The 15,316-nt window shown below is 35.1% G+C and overlaps 1 protein-coding gene across 12 annotated transcripts in view; it reads left to right on the top strand.

Annotated features, from left to right (window-relative positions):
• MEF2C (myocyte enhancer factor 2C) overlaps window positions 1-14,716 on the top strand; it is a 138,081-nt gene extending 123,365 nt beyond the window's left edge. For 6 of the 12 annotated variants that reach the window (XM_039875031.1, XM_039875027.1, XM_039875026.1 and 3 more), the window contains exons 7-10: window positions 2,971-3,143; window positions 5,667-5,796; window positions 6,400-6,535; window positions 12,116-14,716. In XM_039875031.1, the coding sequence (XP_039730965.1) occupies window positions 2,971-3,143; window positions 5,667-5,796; window positions 6,400-6,535; window positions 12,116-12,437 (761 nt within the window). In that variant the 3' untranslated portion in view covers window positions 12,438-14,716. The remainder of the gene's footprint in view (window positions 1-2,970; window positions 3,144-5,666; window positions 5,797-6,399; window positions 6,536-12,115) is intronic. The other 6 variants (XM_039875035.1, XM_039875034.1, XM_039875033.1 and 3 more) reach the window with 2 other exon arrangements.
• Window positions 14,717-15,316: the final 600 nt, after the last annotated feature.

Here is a 15,316-nt window from a genome sequence, read left to right as displayed (position 1 = left end):
AAAAATATGGATTTAAGAAGTGTCATCGTAGTTCAAAATATTTTACATTCAATATGTAAACACCTTAAAATATGAGCAATCTTCTAAAATGGCATAATTTCCAAATAACAGGAAATATTCCAAGAGGAAAATAGAGTGGTTTTCAAATCAATTTTTTTAGTTTTTAGGCTTTTATTGGATTAAAACCTAAAATGTATGTTTGGCTGTTTTTTTTTTTCTCTACCACTGCCTCAAATTATTGTTTAAAATGTGGGCAAAAAGATACAGGCTTTGTTGAAATTTTTGAGAGTTTACTATAGAAAATGTTTTTATTAAAAAAAAAAAAAAAACCTTTTCTCAAAGCCTCCATGAAGCATTTCCATTTTCACACACTGGCCCAGTGCTTGTCATATCACAGGACAACACATTTCACGAAGTGGTTTTACTTCCTTTTAACAAAATAACTCCTCCATGCAAACCAGTGTCGGCATCTACCAAGCCAGGGTTTAGTTTCTTCTGATCTATTCAAGCTTCACTGCACTGCTTAACTGACTTTTTTTTCCCCTTCTTTTGAAATAACCCAGCTAATTTTCCATTTCATTGTTTATTTAAACCAGATCTCACACAGACTTAATAAATAAGTGACGTATGTATTCGATGTGTCAATCTGGACTTCAGATGACAGAAAAGTGTAGTGCTAATTTTGTCTTGGCTTTCTCATTCCCTTCTTGTCCAATAGACTCTATTAATTAAAATTAAAGTCCTGACATATTCACAATAATGATTCAGCAAGACACATTAAATATAAAACTCCTCTGTGTGTTTTATATTTTATCAAGCATTTTTCTGTGAACATATTCTTTATATTTCTCCTATTGATAAAAGGTAAATGTATTTGTTTCATGTAATAACTTTGGCTAAAGAAAGCTGTGTCCAGATTTACTGTGAAGGAAAATTTTGGCTTTCAACATATTTAGATAGTTTTAGAGAATTTAGCTAATTTTCTTGAAGTTTATTATAGAAGAGTAATTTATATTCAAATTCAACCAACATTTTTTTAAGCAACTACTGTGTACTCGACACATTTGGGTGGTATTTCATTTGTTTTATTTTGGGTTTTCCCCCGCTAGTAATGTGGAGAATTTTATGCATAATCCAGTTGACAGATTTAATCTCGTAGTTATTTGTTATATATTCAGCCTATTTATTCATGCATAAAATGAGACAGGTAAATGAATGGATATGAAGAACAATTGCGCTCTGCTCAGTGTGCCTTAAATACATTCTAATTCAAAAGATGTTCCCATAAATATCTCCTGAAATATACCTATGCTTTGCCTTCCCAATTCTTCACCACCTCTAGCTCAGGCCATCACAGTGCATATTAGCAGGCCTTCCTAATTATAGGCTACCCCAACGTCAGTGGATCTTTCTGTCCATTTGGAGGCCTGTGTTCCTGCTCTGCAATCTTCATGGATCTGCATTTCCATCATTTAAACCCAACACCTGTTAGCCTGCAATTCAAGGTCTCCACAGCCCAACCTCCGTGTCTCACCGGGGTCTACAACATTCTTCTCCTTTCATGGGTTTTCTTCTAACCAGGTTCCTCACAGTGTTCCAGACGGTGCTCTGGAAATTCCCAGCCCTTTCCTCGTACCTGGGCACATGCTCAGCATATTTTACTATCTCTTCTCTTTTTTCAAGGCCCACATCAATTCCTACCACATAAGGGAATGTTTGTTTTTTAATCTCTCCCCTCCTGGGAATTCGATAACAATCTGTATTATCCTGTGGGCACCTCACCTACACCGCTTTCTCTCAGTTTGTGCATTTTGTACGTGTATGCACTGGATTACCACAGAAGAACTTCAGAGCCTTTGAGGACTGGGGCTTGGTCTTCGCAACCCTACTAGGTGGCACCCAGTATCATTCGCCCTGGGGTAATAGATATTTGTGTTTCACAATAATGGTGATGAGGACAATAACAACAAGGTTTGACTGTCTTCTTTAGAGAGCTTCAGAAAAAAACTGTCTAGTGTTCCAGCAAGGATTGTTGAATGAGGTAGTTGGTTTCTCTTATTCTCTAATCAGGCAGTGGAGGACACCAGCAGATGACTTTCTGCTTCGGCCCAGGCTGCCTCAGCTCCCTCGTAGCTCTAACTGTCACAGAGCAGTATATTTTGATTTATGAGAAGTAGAGACCTCCAGATATCCATTTTCTGTTAGTAGGGGTCTAAACATCAGAGACCTAAGAAAACCCTTTCAGTGTTCATGTAAGATGTGGCTATTCCTGTGCCTTGGTGAATCAGCGTTTTAACGGAGGCATCATCCCTTCATTTCAACTCCCGAGAAAGAGTCCTGCTTTTTGAAGTTCCGTGTGATCAGGAAAAGCCAGCCTTCAGGGTCGTACACTGAACTTGGCGAGGAGGACAAAGGAGACAGAAAACCATAGAGAGAAATCACTCAAAGGAAAGGAAAACTGAACAGCAAGCCGTGTAAGAGGCTTCTCCTCCTGCATGTCCTAGAAATTATAGTCTTGCTGCTATGCCCTTTCTTCATTTAAGGACACACAGACACGCAAAATAAAACCCAAACCATTGAACTGAAAGAGTGAGTCACACCACCCAGGCCTCCACCGAGCCAGTCAATTAAAGTGTAGGACCAATTCTGTTCTTTTCTTAGACCTTGAATGACTGCCTGACTTTCTTTCCGAACTTTTTTAATACAAAAAAAAAAAGTGTATGTTGATTCCTGAGTAAGTTAATGTGTATTAACTGTCTTTTCATTAAAAGTTTTTAATCTTCCTTCAGAAGAATATTTAATAACTAACTGGGTTACCCTTCACATCAGTCACCCTGTAGACTTCCAGTGTATGTTATTGTATGTCTTATGCTGTTAAGCTTTTATTTTTAATCTCATATAATGTATTCTCTGGAAACATATTTGAGTCTGGATTTTTTCCTGAGTGCTTTCATTGTTTTGTGTTAACAGGGAACGGGTATGGCAATCCCCGAAACTCACCAGGTCTGCTGGTCTCACCTGGTAACTTGAACAAGAATATGCAAGCAAAATCTCCTCCCCCCATGAATTTAGGGATGAATAACCGTAAACCAGATCTCCGAGTTCTTATCCCACCAGGCAGCAAGAATACGATGCCATCAGTGGTAATGAAAAACTACATTTTAAATAAATGTTGATAATGTTTTATGTATGTTTTGCTGTTTTTATATTTGTCTGACTTTATGAATTACTTAAGTGCTCCCCTCCGAATTAACACTTCAGTGCTGGAGCCATGTTTGTATTTAGCTATTATTTCTGGTAACTGGTTTACATGTCCGTTTTCCATGTTAAAAAGAACCAATATCCAATAAACTCCACTATAGGACTGGTGTTCTGGGCAAAGAAAACATTTCCTTTTAAGGCCTCCAATTTATAATTAGAGAAAAATTATTACCTATTACTCTGCTTATGGGACATATGGTTTGACCAATGGTAGACTCAAACTCACAGAATGAGGTATTTCATAACAGATTTTTATAACATTGAACTATTTATATCCTCAACATGCTGAGAATGAAAAATCTTTTTCATAATTTCTAAATGAACCTTCTCCTGTTAATTGGCAATTCTTTTCTTAGATACATTGCAGTGATGATGTTTAATATATCACATGTCTGTGTACTGCCTCAATTCATGTTTCCTACAAATAGCTACCTCTCAAAAGCAAACTGTTATAAAATCCTATGCATTTTATGAACAAAGGTTATATTTTACATCCAAAAAAAAAAAGTTGTGGCACTTGTAACAGTAGATAGATGACAGATAAATAGATAGACGATAGATGATAGATAGATAGATAGATAGATAGATAGATAGATAGATAGATAGATATGAAACATAAATATAAATAATATCCCCAGACTGTCATTTTTCTTTCTCTTGGGTCTGCAGGGCTAAGATGAAGATAATATTGTGGGATTACATTCAACAACAAAGCGCATCAGTGAGAACACCAGTGTTCTCCAAATTAGCTTTGCTTAAGAGCGAGAACATTTAAAACCAAGATTCAGTAGACAAATTTAGATCATTCCGCAAACACATTTTTTTTTCTTTCTGTGCTCTGTGGCAAGCTTCAGGGTAAAACAGTCCTGCAAGCTGATTAGTTTATTATGGCACAGTGCAGATTAATTTTGAATATCAACCAAAAACAAAAATCACATAATATGCAACATTCCCTTAGGAAAAGACTGGGTCTAATAAATAAAACCTCCGGGGCCATAGCCAAGCAGTGTGGGCCATGCATGGCATGCTGTCTATCAGCAGATTTATTCCAAGTCCTTTAAAACTGATGCTTTCCCAGAGATTCTGTGAGTGGTCAGCCAGGTCTCTCACTGGCAGCCAGGTGTAGTTCCCCTTTCCCCAGCAAGTGGGATTTCAAAAGAAATCCCAGGTGTAGTTCCCCTTTCCCCAGCAAGTGGGATTTCAGCCTTCCCACCTCCCCTCAAAAAAAGAAGCAGTGGTGAAATAATGTTGAGACACTGACCTGTGCTGAAAACTGGATAGATTCACACTTGAGACAAACAGCTCATTAAGGGAAACAAAGAACATCTTTGTGAAGAGTTATCTTTAGAGTCCAGATTTTAAAACTGTTTAAACTGTTGTGTCTATCAGAAAATGCTTTTCCTTGTGTTGAAAAGATTTTGCCCAATTATAAATATTTACAGACACTAATTTATAAAACTCCTTCCCCATGCTCTCAGTCTGAGGATGTTGACCTGCTTTTGGTAAGTGATGAGAGTGCTCCCCTCGAATATCACAAGCCAGGAGAAATCCAAGACAACGTTTAGGTGGAGTGGTAGTTCTGGTAAAATGGGGAGATTTCGGGAGCTATCATAGTATGTCAACACTGATTATATTTAAATACCATTAATTTCAAGTAGCACTCACAGGTGAAAAGTATGTGAGGTTATTTATTTTTCTGCCTCAATCTCTGTAGTTGAAGGCCATGTTTTCAATTTATTTTAGGACTTAATTTACAGTAAGATCTAACACATACAAAAAAGACATTTTTAGTTATTTAAAATCACAAAGATACTTCTTTTTCTAAGAAATTTAAGTCTCACCATCTTTAAATTTATGTGAATCTTTATTTTAATTTCCTTGCTGTAAGGAGTTAAATATACATGTTAGGTGCTTTTCCATCTAGTTTGAGGGAAGTTTAGAAGTCTGATAAAAGTGGTCAGAGCACCACCTGCTGGTCATAATGGAGCATGAACCTCAACCCATCTGCTCTGCTCTGTGCATAGCACTGAGGATAAAACCATCGTGGTTGATTTTAATTTTTTTTTAATTTGCATTTGAATAAAAACTGAAACAATGGAAGTACAGTATACATATTTCATCAGTTTTCAACATAGTCTGTTTTTACCCATAATAAAGCTATGGTACTTGTTACTAGTTCAGTTGCCTAGGAGATACTGATGTAATGGGTTACTATGGCAACAACTGGTCTCTTGAAGGATTGTAAATGATAGGGTTGGCAGAGTTCATAGAGACACATGTTAAATGATTAATTTCATGAGATTTGTACCAAGTTATATCTTTATGTGCAAAACTAATACTGAAAGCTAACATTTTCAACTTTTTAAAAAATTCCACCAATAATGTCTTTTTATTTACTTTAAAAGAATCAAAGGATAAATAACTCCCAGTCTGCTCAGTCATTGGCTACCCCAGTGGTTTCCGTAGCAACTCCTACTTTACCAGGACAAGGGATGGGAGGATATCCATCAGCCATTTCAACAACATATGGTACCGGTGAGTAGCTTTGCCATGTTCAAATAATACATTAAATACTTTTTTATTAAAAAGCAAGATGAAAAAGATATTACCTTTTTAGTCTGTTGGGGGGGGGGTTATTTAGAACCTGTGGTGTCCAGAACACTATACCATTACCTGTTCGTTATTAATACAAAGTGAATATCCATATTTTTTAAGTGACTAAAAGTTTTACTAATCCTAAAAATAAAACTGAGTTTAATATAGAAGAACAATTTCAAGGAAAATGAGCTGTTGTTTCTTTGATATAATAGAATGCTCACTTTCTTGGGGTTGTTTAAAAACATTTCTAGATCATCAAATATGTATAACCACATTGTAGTTCTAATAAACTAGAATTGCAGGCTGTGTTACTTTGAAGCTTTCATGGAATACTTGTTTTTTAGTATACAGTATATTTCTTTTAAATGAAAATTGTCTCTGATGCTGTTACTCCTTCTTTTCCCACAGAAGTAAAAAAAACTTACAACAATCATTAAATAATACTAGTAGAATATTATTAAAATTGAAAATATATTCTATTCATCATTTGACAATTTCAAAATTGAATATTTTCCCTCATTGTTTTATTTTTTGATCTAGAGTACTCTCTGAGTAGTGCGGACCTGTCATCTCTGTCTGGGTTTAACACCGCCAGCGCTCTTCACCTGGGCTCAGTAACTGGCTGGCAACAGCAACACCTACATAACATGCCGCCATCTGCCCTCAGTCAGCTGGGGTAAGCAATATTACTTCTTTTATAATACACTTTTAGGATGCATTTTTAAATGACAAATGGCAATCTCTAAATAATGTGCTCTAATATCCCATTAGAGGATGTAAAATTTTACTTTATCAAAATCTGAAAGTAATTATCAGATCAATACCTTTCAAGTAGCTCAAATATTACTTTCCTTATTCTTTTAAGAGGTGGGGGAGCTCTGTGATAATGACGTAAATTATTTCCCTATTGTTTTAGGCAATATTTATTTCCACTTCTATTAATAAGAAATGTTTAGTTAAGTTTTCACACAGGTCAGTGGGACATAAGAAGACATTTATAGTAATAAATTCTTTAAGTTTTTGAGATATTTGAGAATCCTCACAGCATAAACCACATAGTTCAGACTACTGCTAACATGAGACGCGTAAGGACCAACTATTCCATCGATATACAGATTTCATATATTTATAATACACTTACAGTATAGTTGTATATTTACAGATATTATATGAATATAAATATATATGTATATGTACATACATATACTGATTACCTAAATTTGGGTATAAAAATAATTTTTGTTTTCTGGTCAGAAGATGTGTATTTCTGCCCCCTTGTGGTAGTTTTGAGATATGTCTTTATCATAGAAATGACTCCTGTCATTAAACTATAGAAGTGTTCAAACCTTTAAAAAGCCTTGAAGTCACAATTCACACTCTTTATAAAACAAATAGCTTTTATTTTAAAGTTTAAAACACTAATCAAAGACTAGATTTTAAGTTCCACTAATGACTCTAAAACTGCAATTAATCTTCAAAAGAAAATACTGGGAGGATATAAAATATTTAAAGATAATAAGTTTTTATATTTTGGAAACATTCTGTATGCCTACTTCACTTTTACTTTTCCGCTGAGCCATTTGGTTAGAATAGTTAGCTAGTTCTACATTCTTATTTCTAAGGAGATAATGAACATAAGACACTGAATAGAATAAAAATCACTGATTGCTATCACAACTTCATCACTTTTACCCCTTCCCTGCCCTACCAGCTTTCAGTGGAATTGATGTCACATAGATTAGTGCTCTGGTAATGGACTCTTTGCCCATCTTACTTGTTAGTCACTATTATTGATTTTCAACAACAGTGATTAGTGAGTAGGATGCACCATTGGCTTATGTGCCTCCTACTCACTAATCACCATTGTTGAAAATCTAAACTTTCATGTAATTAAAAAATTCACATAACAGTATCGCTCTGCTTTCTTGAAAGATCGTTAACTTTAAAGATATATTAATTTTGATCACCAACAGAGGTTTTTTTAGGGCATTTAAATTTTCTCAGAAATGCTAACTATTAAATAGATATTTATTGTAATAACTTTTTCAGGGAATTATCACTAAGCACATCACCACCCAGGCAATCTTAAAAACATACACGTAGCATTACACTGCTGTGGCTCAGCAGTGAATCCACTGTACATGCTTCTTGGCAAAAATAAAGGTAGCTATTTAATTTTCATTTTCTACAAAATTCATCCATTAGAGGACTAGGTTTTCTTAGAAATTATCAATGTCAAAAACTGTACTAGTTTCCCTGAGTGTGGCTTTCTTTTGTTTTCAGTTACATCTGTCAGTTTGCATTTTACATATAAAACATAATTTTAACTATATTACGATTTTAAAATTATCTTCTATTACATGGAAGAATAATTCTCTGCTGCTCTTAATAGAGACGAGAAAATGAGAAAGGAGAGAATGAAACTAGAGAGGAACTGAATAAATACAGCAGCCAAGGATGAAGCATTTTGTTTAGTTTGATTTCTTTCAACACTGATTCTCATGGTACATAATTTGAGTCTGAATTTGGTCTATGAGTTTTTATTGCAATTTTAATCACTTACTTTATCCCTCAGTTAGGATACCATTTACAGTCCTTCTAATTTTGGCCCACCTACTTGTTTACTTTATTCCTTCCCTCCTTCCTCCCCCCTCACTCGCACATACACATACACACACACAAACACGCGCACACACACACAGAGTAGCTTTTCAAAACAAGATTTCTTCAAATGAACTAGCACATGCTCACACAATTAAATGTTAAACTTTTTTTAAATCCTAAGTTTTAATACTTATGTAAAATAAATTGTATGAGCCACCTTAATTTCTTACAATGTAAATTAATTTTTAAAATTGATATTTTTCCTAGCTAAAGTAGTCTCATACACGTGTGTGGTGGGTTCACATTCTTTTGGATAGCTACTGTGTTCTAAGCAAAGTAAAATATGTTTCAGCTCCACCAAAGTGGATATTCCCAGCAGCCCAAGACGGTCACTCCAGTTCTTTCTCAAAATTAAAATTACAAAAGAGCTCTTCATACTTTATTCATGGGAAAACTTTTATTTTTTGAAAGCTATACTTTTAACACTATCTATTATCTGATTTCATCTAAGCAAGTTAGATAAATGACATAAACTGATTTGATGTAGGGGACAGAAGTGACTAGCAGAAGGAACTTGCCATCAAGGGTTAGTGAAAGTCATTTGAATACTAAGATTTAAGTAAATGGCCCTCCAATTTGTAGGTATTTTTCTCCTACCATCAAAAAACAAACAAACAAACAAAAAAAGGGCAACCTATTTTCTGGAAGCATTTCTATACATCATCTTTGTTGATGTAGGTGTACATACTAAGAGAGGTAACTTTGAGTAAAGACAACTTTTAAAAGGTTAGGTTAAATATAGTTTGATGGTCTAATTTCCAGGCGGAGGAAGTAAGCAATTTGAATAAAACTATTTAGTCATGTTTCATTTCTGAACACTTATGGGGAAAGGCAGGTGTTCTCCCAGTTGGAAGGCATCTGTGCTAGATGAAAACTTGCAGCAGGACTTGATACAGGCAACTTGCGTGTCTGGCTTCTGTCCTCCCACCCACCTCTTTATCACCCACACATATGAAGTATTTTGCAATTACCGTGTCTATAAAAATTTTGTTCTATAAAAATTTTGTTCTCAAGAATAAGTACACCAACATGCTTTTATCTGAACCTAGCATATATAAAGCTAAGTGATTTTATGCTTTTTTTTTCAATAAAATACTTCCTTGATAACAGAGACTAGTCGATTAAATTTCACTCTATTTTGAATCCTCTACCACAGTATAATGAAGCTGAATTTCAGCTATCACTTACATTTCATTATTGTAGATTTAGAGTTCCCAGAACTACTTAAAATGCTTCATATATGCGTTAAGTGTCAAATGAAATGCCACCAAAAGTTTCGCTTAGAGATTAGCCTGTTTGTTTATAGGAAGGGATAAATAGTAAATATTATGTCTTTTATGGGGAAGAGATGCAGCAAAACCTGTACAAGCCAGTTAATACTGGAAGCTAATGCAACTTCCAAAAGCTGGTATTAAAGAAACAGCATTTTTATTATATTACTTTTTGCTTAATTCATCCATATTAACTGCTTTTACTGGTCCAACACACCAAATAGTTTTTCTCATTTTCCATGTCCCCTGCCTGCGAAGACACAATCTAAACATCAAAGGGCAGACAAAAGTATTTATTGATATGACACTTTATTTTCAGACTCCTAATTGACATTCATTATTAAACTGTTATGTGATTCATATTAGAGGCATTTCATTAAATTTTACTGAAATGGTCTTTCTTATCCAGAGCCAGGAAAATTCTTTCTTCCAAAAATCAAAAGATAATTTCTTCTGACATCAAAATGAATAATTGAGTCACATTGAACTGAGATAAAGTAGTCCACCATTATGGATCTTTTTGAAATACAGATACTCGCCCATTTTAATATCTTTTTGATTTAATTAAAACTCATAGAAAATCAGTATACTAATATAGACTGTAAAATAAAAACTACAAATAAATATAAGTACAAACTAAATATAAGTACAAACGGGTGATTGAAAATTATTTATACTCCCTGTAGTATCTTGATATAAATGCTAAAACTACTTTGATTCTATAAGATCATAAAAGCCAGAGAAAGAAAGACTTATTAGGGAAACAAATAATTCTCTGTTATTCTCGACATTAGTTCATCTATTAATAAGAGAAGGAAAGTAATTTTTTGCCAGTAGGTGGTGCCTTTGTATAAAACATCACTCAAAAATAAACTCATTTATGACTAATTTTATATCTCTCTACATCTTGAGCCTGAATTGCATCTTCCAAAAAGCCAGCCCCAAGTTACTCCACCTTTTTTTCTGAAATATATACCCATTTTCTCACTACTTATAATGACATTTTTAATGCCATCTACTTCTCTTCACTGGAAAGTAACATAATCACGTACATGTGTAGGTAGGCTCTTTAAACAAACTTTCCTTTGTTTAAAATGGGTGTGCTATGGATTATTCTTTGCTGTGACTCTTCCTCAGGAAAAGAGATTTCTGTATTCTCTTGACCATGTGGGCAGGTAACACTGACTCTAGCCTTGGATGTCAGTGCAATCAGAATGTAAGAACTATATAAGCATCTTAAAATTGATATTGGCAGTGTTATTGTGTTTTATCCTGATAAAGTCATTGTGATTGCTGATCTATACTTAAGGGCTTAGGGCTTTTCCCTCCAGAATTGCAAGTACATAAATTCTCCTGTATTTTGGAAAAAGGCAAGTTATGCTTTCCTGGAACAAATGAGGACTAAGGGTTACAAACACAGTAAAATCACACTAGGTTCTTCCTCACAACCACCTTCCTTAGGCAAATCCAGAGTCACCAACTAATACCAATGATGAATAAGAGGAATGGTACCCTAAGTCCCCCAGCAGGGTGAGACTAGCAGTAGGAGGTAAAGTTGAGGTAATTTGTGGAAAACAGACAGCATTTTTATCCCACGTAGCTGAGAAAGGATGAGGAAAGTAAAATTATATCAATTTTAGTGGGGTAGGAAATCTACATGTTTTTAAGCCAATACCTAAAACTGCAGATAATTTTCAATCTCCTTCCTCCTTCCTCCTCTTCCCTTTCTCCTGAGCTTTTCACCAGATATGGTTATAGGTAGCCTTTTATAGATTCTATTCATTTGAAATTTGAATTCTTCACTTTCTCCGAAGACTATGAAACTTAATGTGTATGTGCTTATTAAATCTAGAGAAACATTTATAGCCATAATAAGCTTTTTACAATCATTTTTAAACACCGGCATGAGTAAATCAAGGAAGTCTAATTTAAAAGCTAAACATTGTATCTTAAATCTTAGATTTTATTTTGGAACTAGTCTAGGGAGAAATGCCATGGACACAGAAAATGCTTTTCCAGCATGTCTCGTTAAACCTTTCTGAACCGGTAACCTATTGGTTTAGGGAGCCTATCAGAGACTAGAGGTGTGATTCATGAGCCTGGACCAGTTAAATACTGTAATTACTACTGGGCAAATCAACAGAGGCATCCTAAATCTCTCTAAGAAGGCGATACCCTTACGTGCTTTTAAGCACGTTCTCCTCCCTCTGGTCATGCTCTGGTGTCTATGCGAGTCTTTAAGCTGATGTTTTATGTAATTGTGAGTTCCTGGGGGCTCCAGGCCTCCTCCATCTGTAACTGGGTTTCCTTTCCTCCTACAGAGCTTGCACTAGCACTCATTTATCTCAGAGTTCAAATCTCTCCCTGCCTTCTACTCAAAGCCTCAACATCAAGTCAGAACCTGTTTCTCCTCCTAGAGACCGTACCACCACCCCTTCGAGATACCCACAACACACGCGCCACGAGGCGGGGAGATCTCCTGTTGACAGCTTGAGCAGCTGTAGCAGTTCGTACGACGGGAGCGACCGAGAGGATCACCGGAACGAATTCCACTCCCCCATTGGACTCACCAGACCTTCGCCGGACGAAAGGGAAAGTCCCTCAGTCAAGCGCATGCGACTCTCTGAAGGATGGGCAACATGATCAGATTATTACTTAATAGTTTTTTTCTTGCAGTGTGTGTGTGTGCTATACCTTAATGGGGAAGGGGGGTCGATATGCATTATATGTGCTGTGTGTGGAAAAAAAAAGTCAGGTACTCTGTTTTGTAAAAGTACTTTTAAATTGCCTCAGTGATACAGTATAAAGATAAACAGAAATGCTGAGATAAGCTTAGCACTTGAGTTGTACAACAGAACACTTGTACAAAATAGATTTTAAGGCTAACTTCTTTTCACTGTTGTGCTCCTTTGCAAAATGTATGTTACAATAGATAGTGTCATGTTGCAGGTTCAACGTTATTTACATGTAAATAGACAAAAGGAAACATTTGCCAAAAGCGGCAGATCTTTACTGAAAGAGAGAGCAGCTGTTATGCAACATATAGAAAAATGTACAGATGTTTTGGACAGACCCGGCAAAGGGTGGCCATTGGTAAATGTTAGGAACACACCAGGTCACCTAACATCCCGAGACCGCTCACAAACCTGCAGGCATATCATTGGCGTATGGCACTCAATAAAAAGGATCAATGACCATTAAAAGAGGACCATACCTATTTAAAAAATGTGGAGTTTGAGGGCTAACGTATTTAAATAAATAAATAAATAAATAAATCTGGGTCTGCATCTCTTATTAAATAAAAATATAAAAATATGTACATTACATTTTGCTTATTTTCATATAAAAGGTAAGACAGAGTTTGCAAAGCATTTGTGGCTTTTTGTAGTTTACTTAAGCCAAAATGTGTTTTTCCCTCTTGATAGCTTCGCTAATATTTTAAACAGTCCTGTAAAAAACCAAAAAGGACTTTTTGTATAGAAAGCACTACCCTAAGCCATGAAGAACTCCATGCTTTGCTAACCAAGATAACTGTTTTCTCTTTGTAGAAGTTTTGTTTTTGAAATGTGTATTTCTAATTATATAAAATATTAAGAATCTTTTAAAAAAATCTGTGAAATTAACATGCTTGTGTATAGCTTTCTAATATATATAATATTATGGTAATAGCAGAAGTTTTGTTATCTTAATAGCGGGAGGGGGGTATATTTGTGCAGTTGCACATTTGAGTAACTATTTTCTTTCTGTTTTCTTTTACTCTGCATACATTTTATAAGTTCAAGGTCAGCTGTCAAAAGGATAACCTGTGGGTTTAGGACATATCACATTGCAACACCCTAAATTGTTTTTAATACATTAACGATCTATTGGGTCAACTGACATCCATTGTATATATTAATTAGTTTATCTTATGCTATATTTGTTCTTGTTTTTGAATTTTTATCAAATGCAGGGCCCCTTTCTGATCTCACCATTCCACCATGCATCTTGGAATTCAGTAAGTGTGTACCCTAACTTGCCCGTATCCTAAATTATCTGGTTGGTTTTCAGCCTAGAATTTGATATGCTTTTTACAAATATGCCCAGACTAGAGAAGCTGTGTTGGGGCACATGTCCTGCAAATATGGCCCTAGAAACAAGTGATATGGAGTTTACTCGATGCATAAGTTATAAATTCCCACAGAAGAAACATGTGAAAGACTGGGTGCTAGATAAGAAGGAAGCAGGTAAAGGGATAGTTGCTTCGTCATTCGTTTTGAATTATTTTAACTGACCCTCAACAATCTTGTCAGCAATGTAGGACTGTTGAACAATCCCAGTGTGTCAGGACCCCCAAATGTCACTTCTGCATAAAGCATGTATGTCATCTATTTTTTTCTTCAATAAAGAGATTTAATAGCCATTTTAAGAAATCCCATTAAAGAACCTCTCTATGTCCCTTTTTTTTTTTAATTTTTCAAGAAATAATGATGACTCTTGTTTAATATTTGTCTATAAGGGATTAATTTTCAGACCCTTTAAAAAGTGAGTGCCATAAAAGAAGTCGATATAATATATTCCTTAAAAGAGATTTCAGTCTAGGAATGATTTTCCTTCTCTTGGAATGTGAAGATCTGTCGATTCATCTCCAATCATATGCATTGACATACACAGCAAAGAGATACAGACAGTAAGATCAACACTGCTATATCAGGTGTAGGACATCTCTTACCCATTTGTTTTACTTGCACAGTTGCTATGTGTTTCTCATTGTAAAAGGTTGCCGCTGGGTGGCAAAAGCCAGGAGACCTTACTAACTAGGCTATATTTTTCTTAACTTGATCTGAAATCTACAATTAGACCACAATGCACCTTTGGTGGTATCCACGTAGGATGCTAACCTGCCTTGTACTAACATTTTATATACTAAAAAAAAAAAAAAATCTATTAACCATTTCGTATATCCCACTCAAGGTATCCATGGAACATGAAAGAAAAACATTTCTGCAGAGGAAAAACAAAAAATCATCCCTGAAAATATGCATACACACACATACTCACACATAGAGGGAAGAAAACTAAGAAAATCATTTTCTCACCATCGACTTGATCCCATCCTTATAACGCATCCTTATAACTTGATGTGTATAAAATATGCAAACATGTCACAAATGTTCTTTGTCATTTCCAAATACTTCATCAATATCAGTAGAAACTTAGCAGTGGGTGGGAAAGGGTCATTATGTGAAAATATGAAAAAATAGCCATATTAATTTTTTACCTGAAATTTGCCTCAGCAACAAAGAAAAAGTGAATTTTTAATGCTGAAGATAAAGTAAGCTAAAGTACCAGCAGAAGCCTTGGCTATTTATAGCAGTCTGACAATAGTTTTATAAGAACATGAAAAGAACAGAATCACTTGAAAATGGATGCCAGTCATCTCTTGTTCCCACTACTGAATTCATATAAAGTAGTGGCAAAATAGCAAAGGGATAATCTGAGAATTTTTAAAGATGATTTAATGAAAAGAAGCACAATTCTGA

This window comes from Pteropus medius, unplaced genomic scaffold (assembly GCF_902729225.1).
Source record: "Pteropus medius unplaced genomic scaffold, Ma_sr-lr_union100, whole genome shotgun sequence".
NCBI classification, from domain to species: domain Eukaryota; kingdom Metazoa; phylum Chordata; class Mammalia; order Chiroptera; family Pteropodidae; genus Pteropus; species Pteropus medius.
This window is presented reverse-complemented; position numbering and strand designations above follow the sequence as displayed.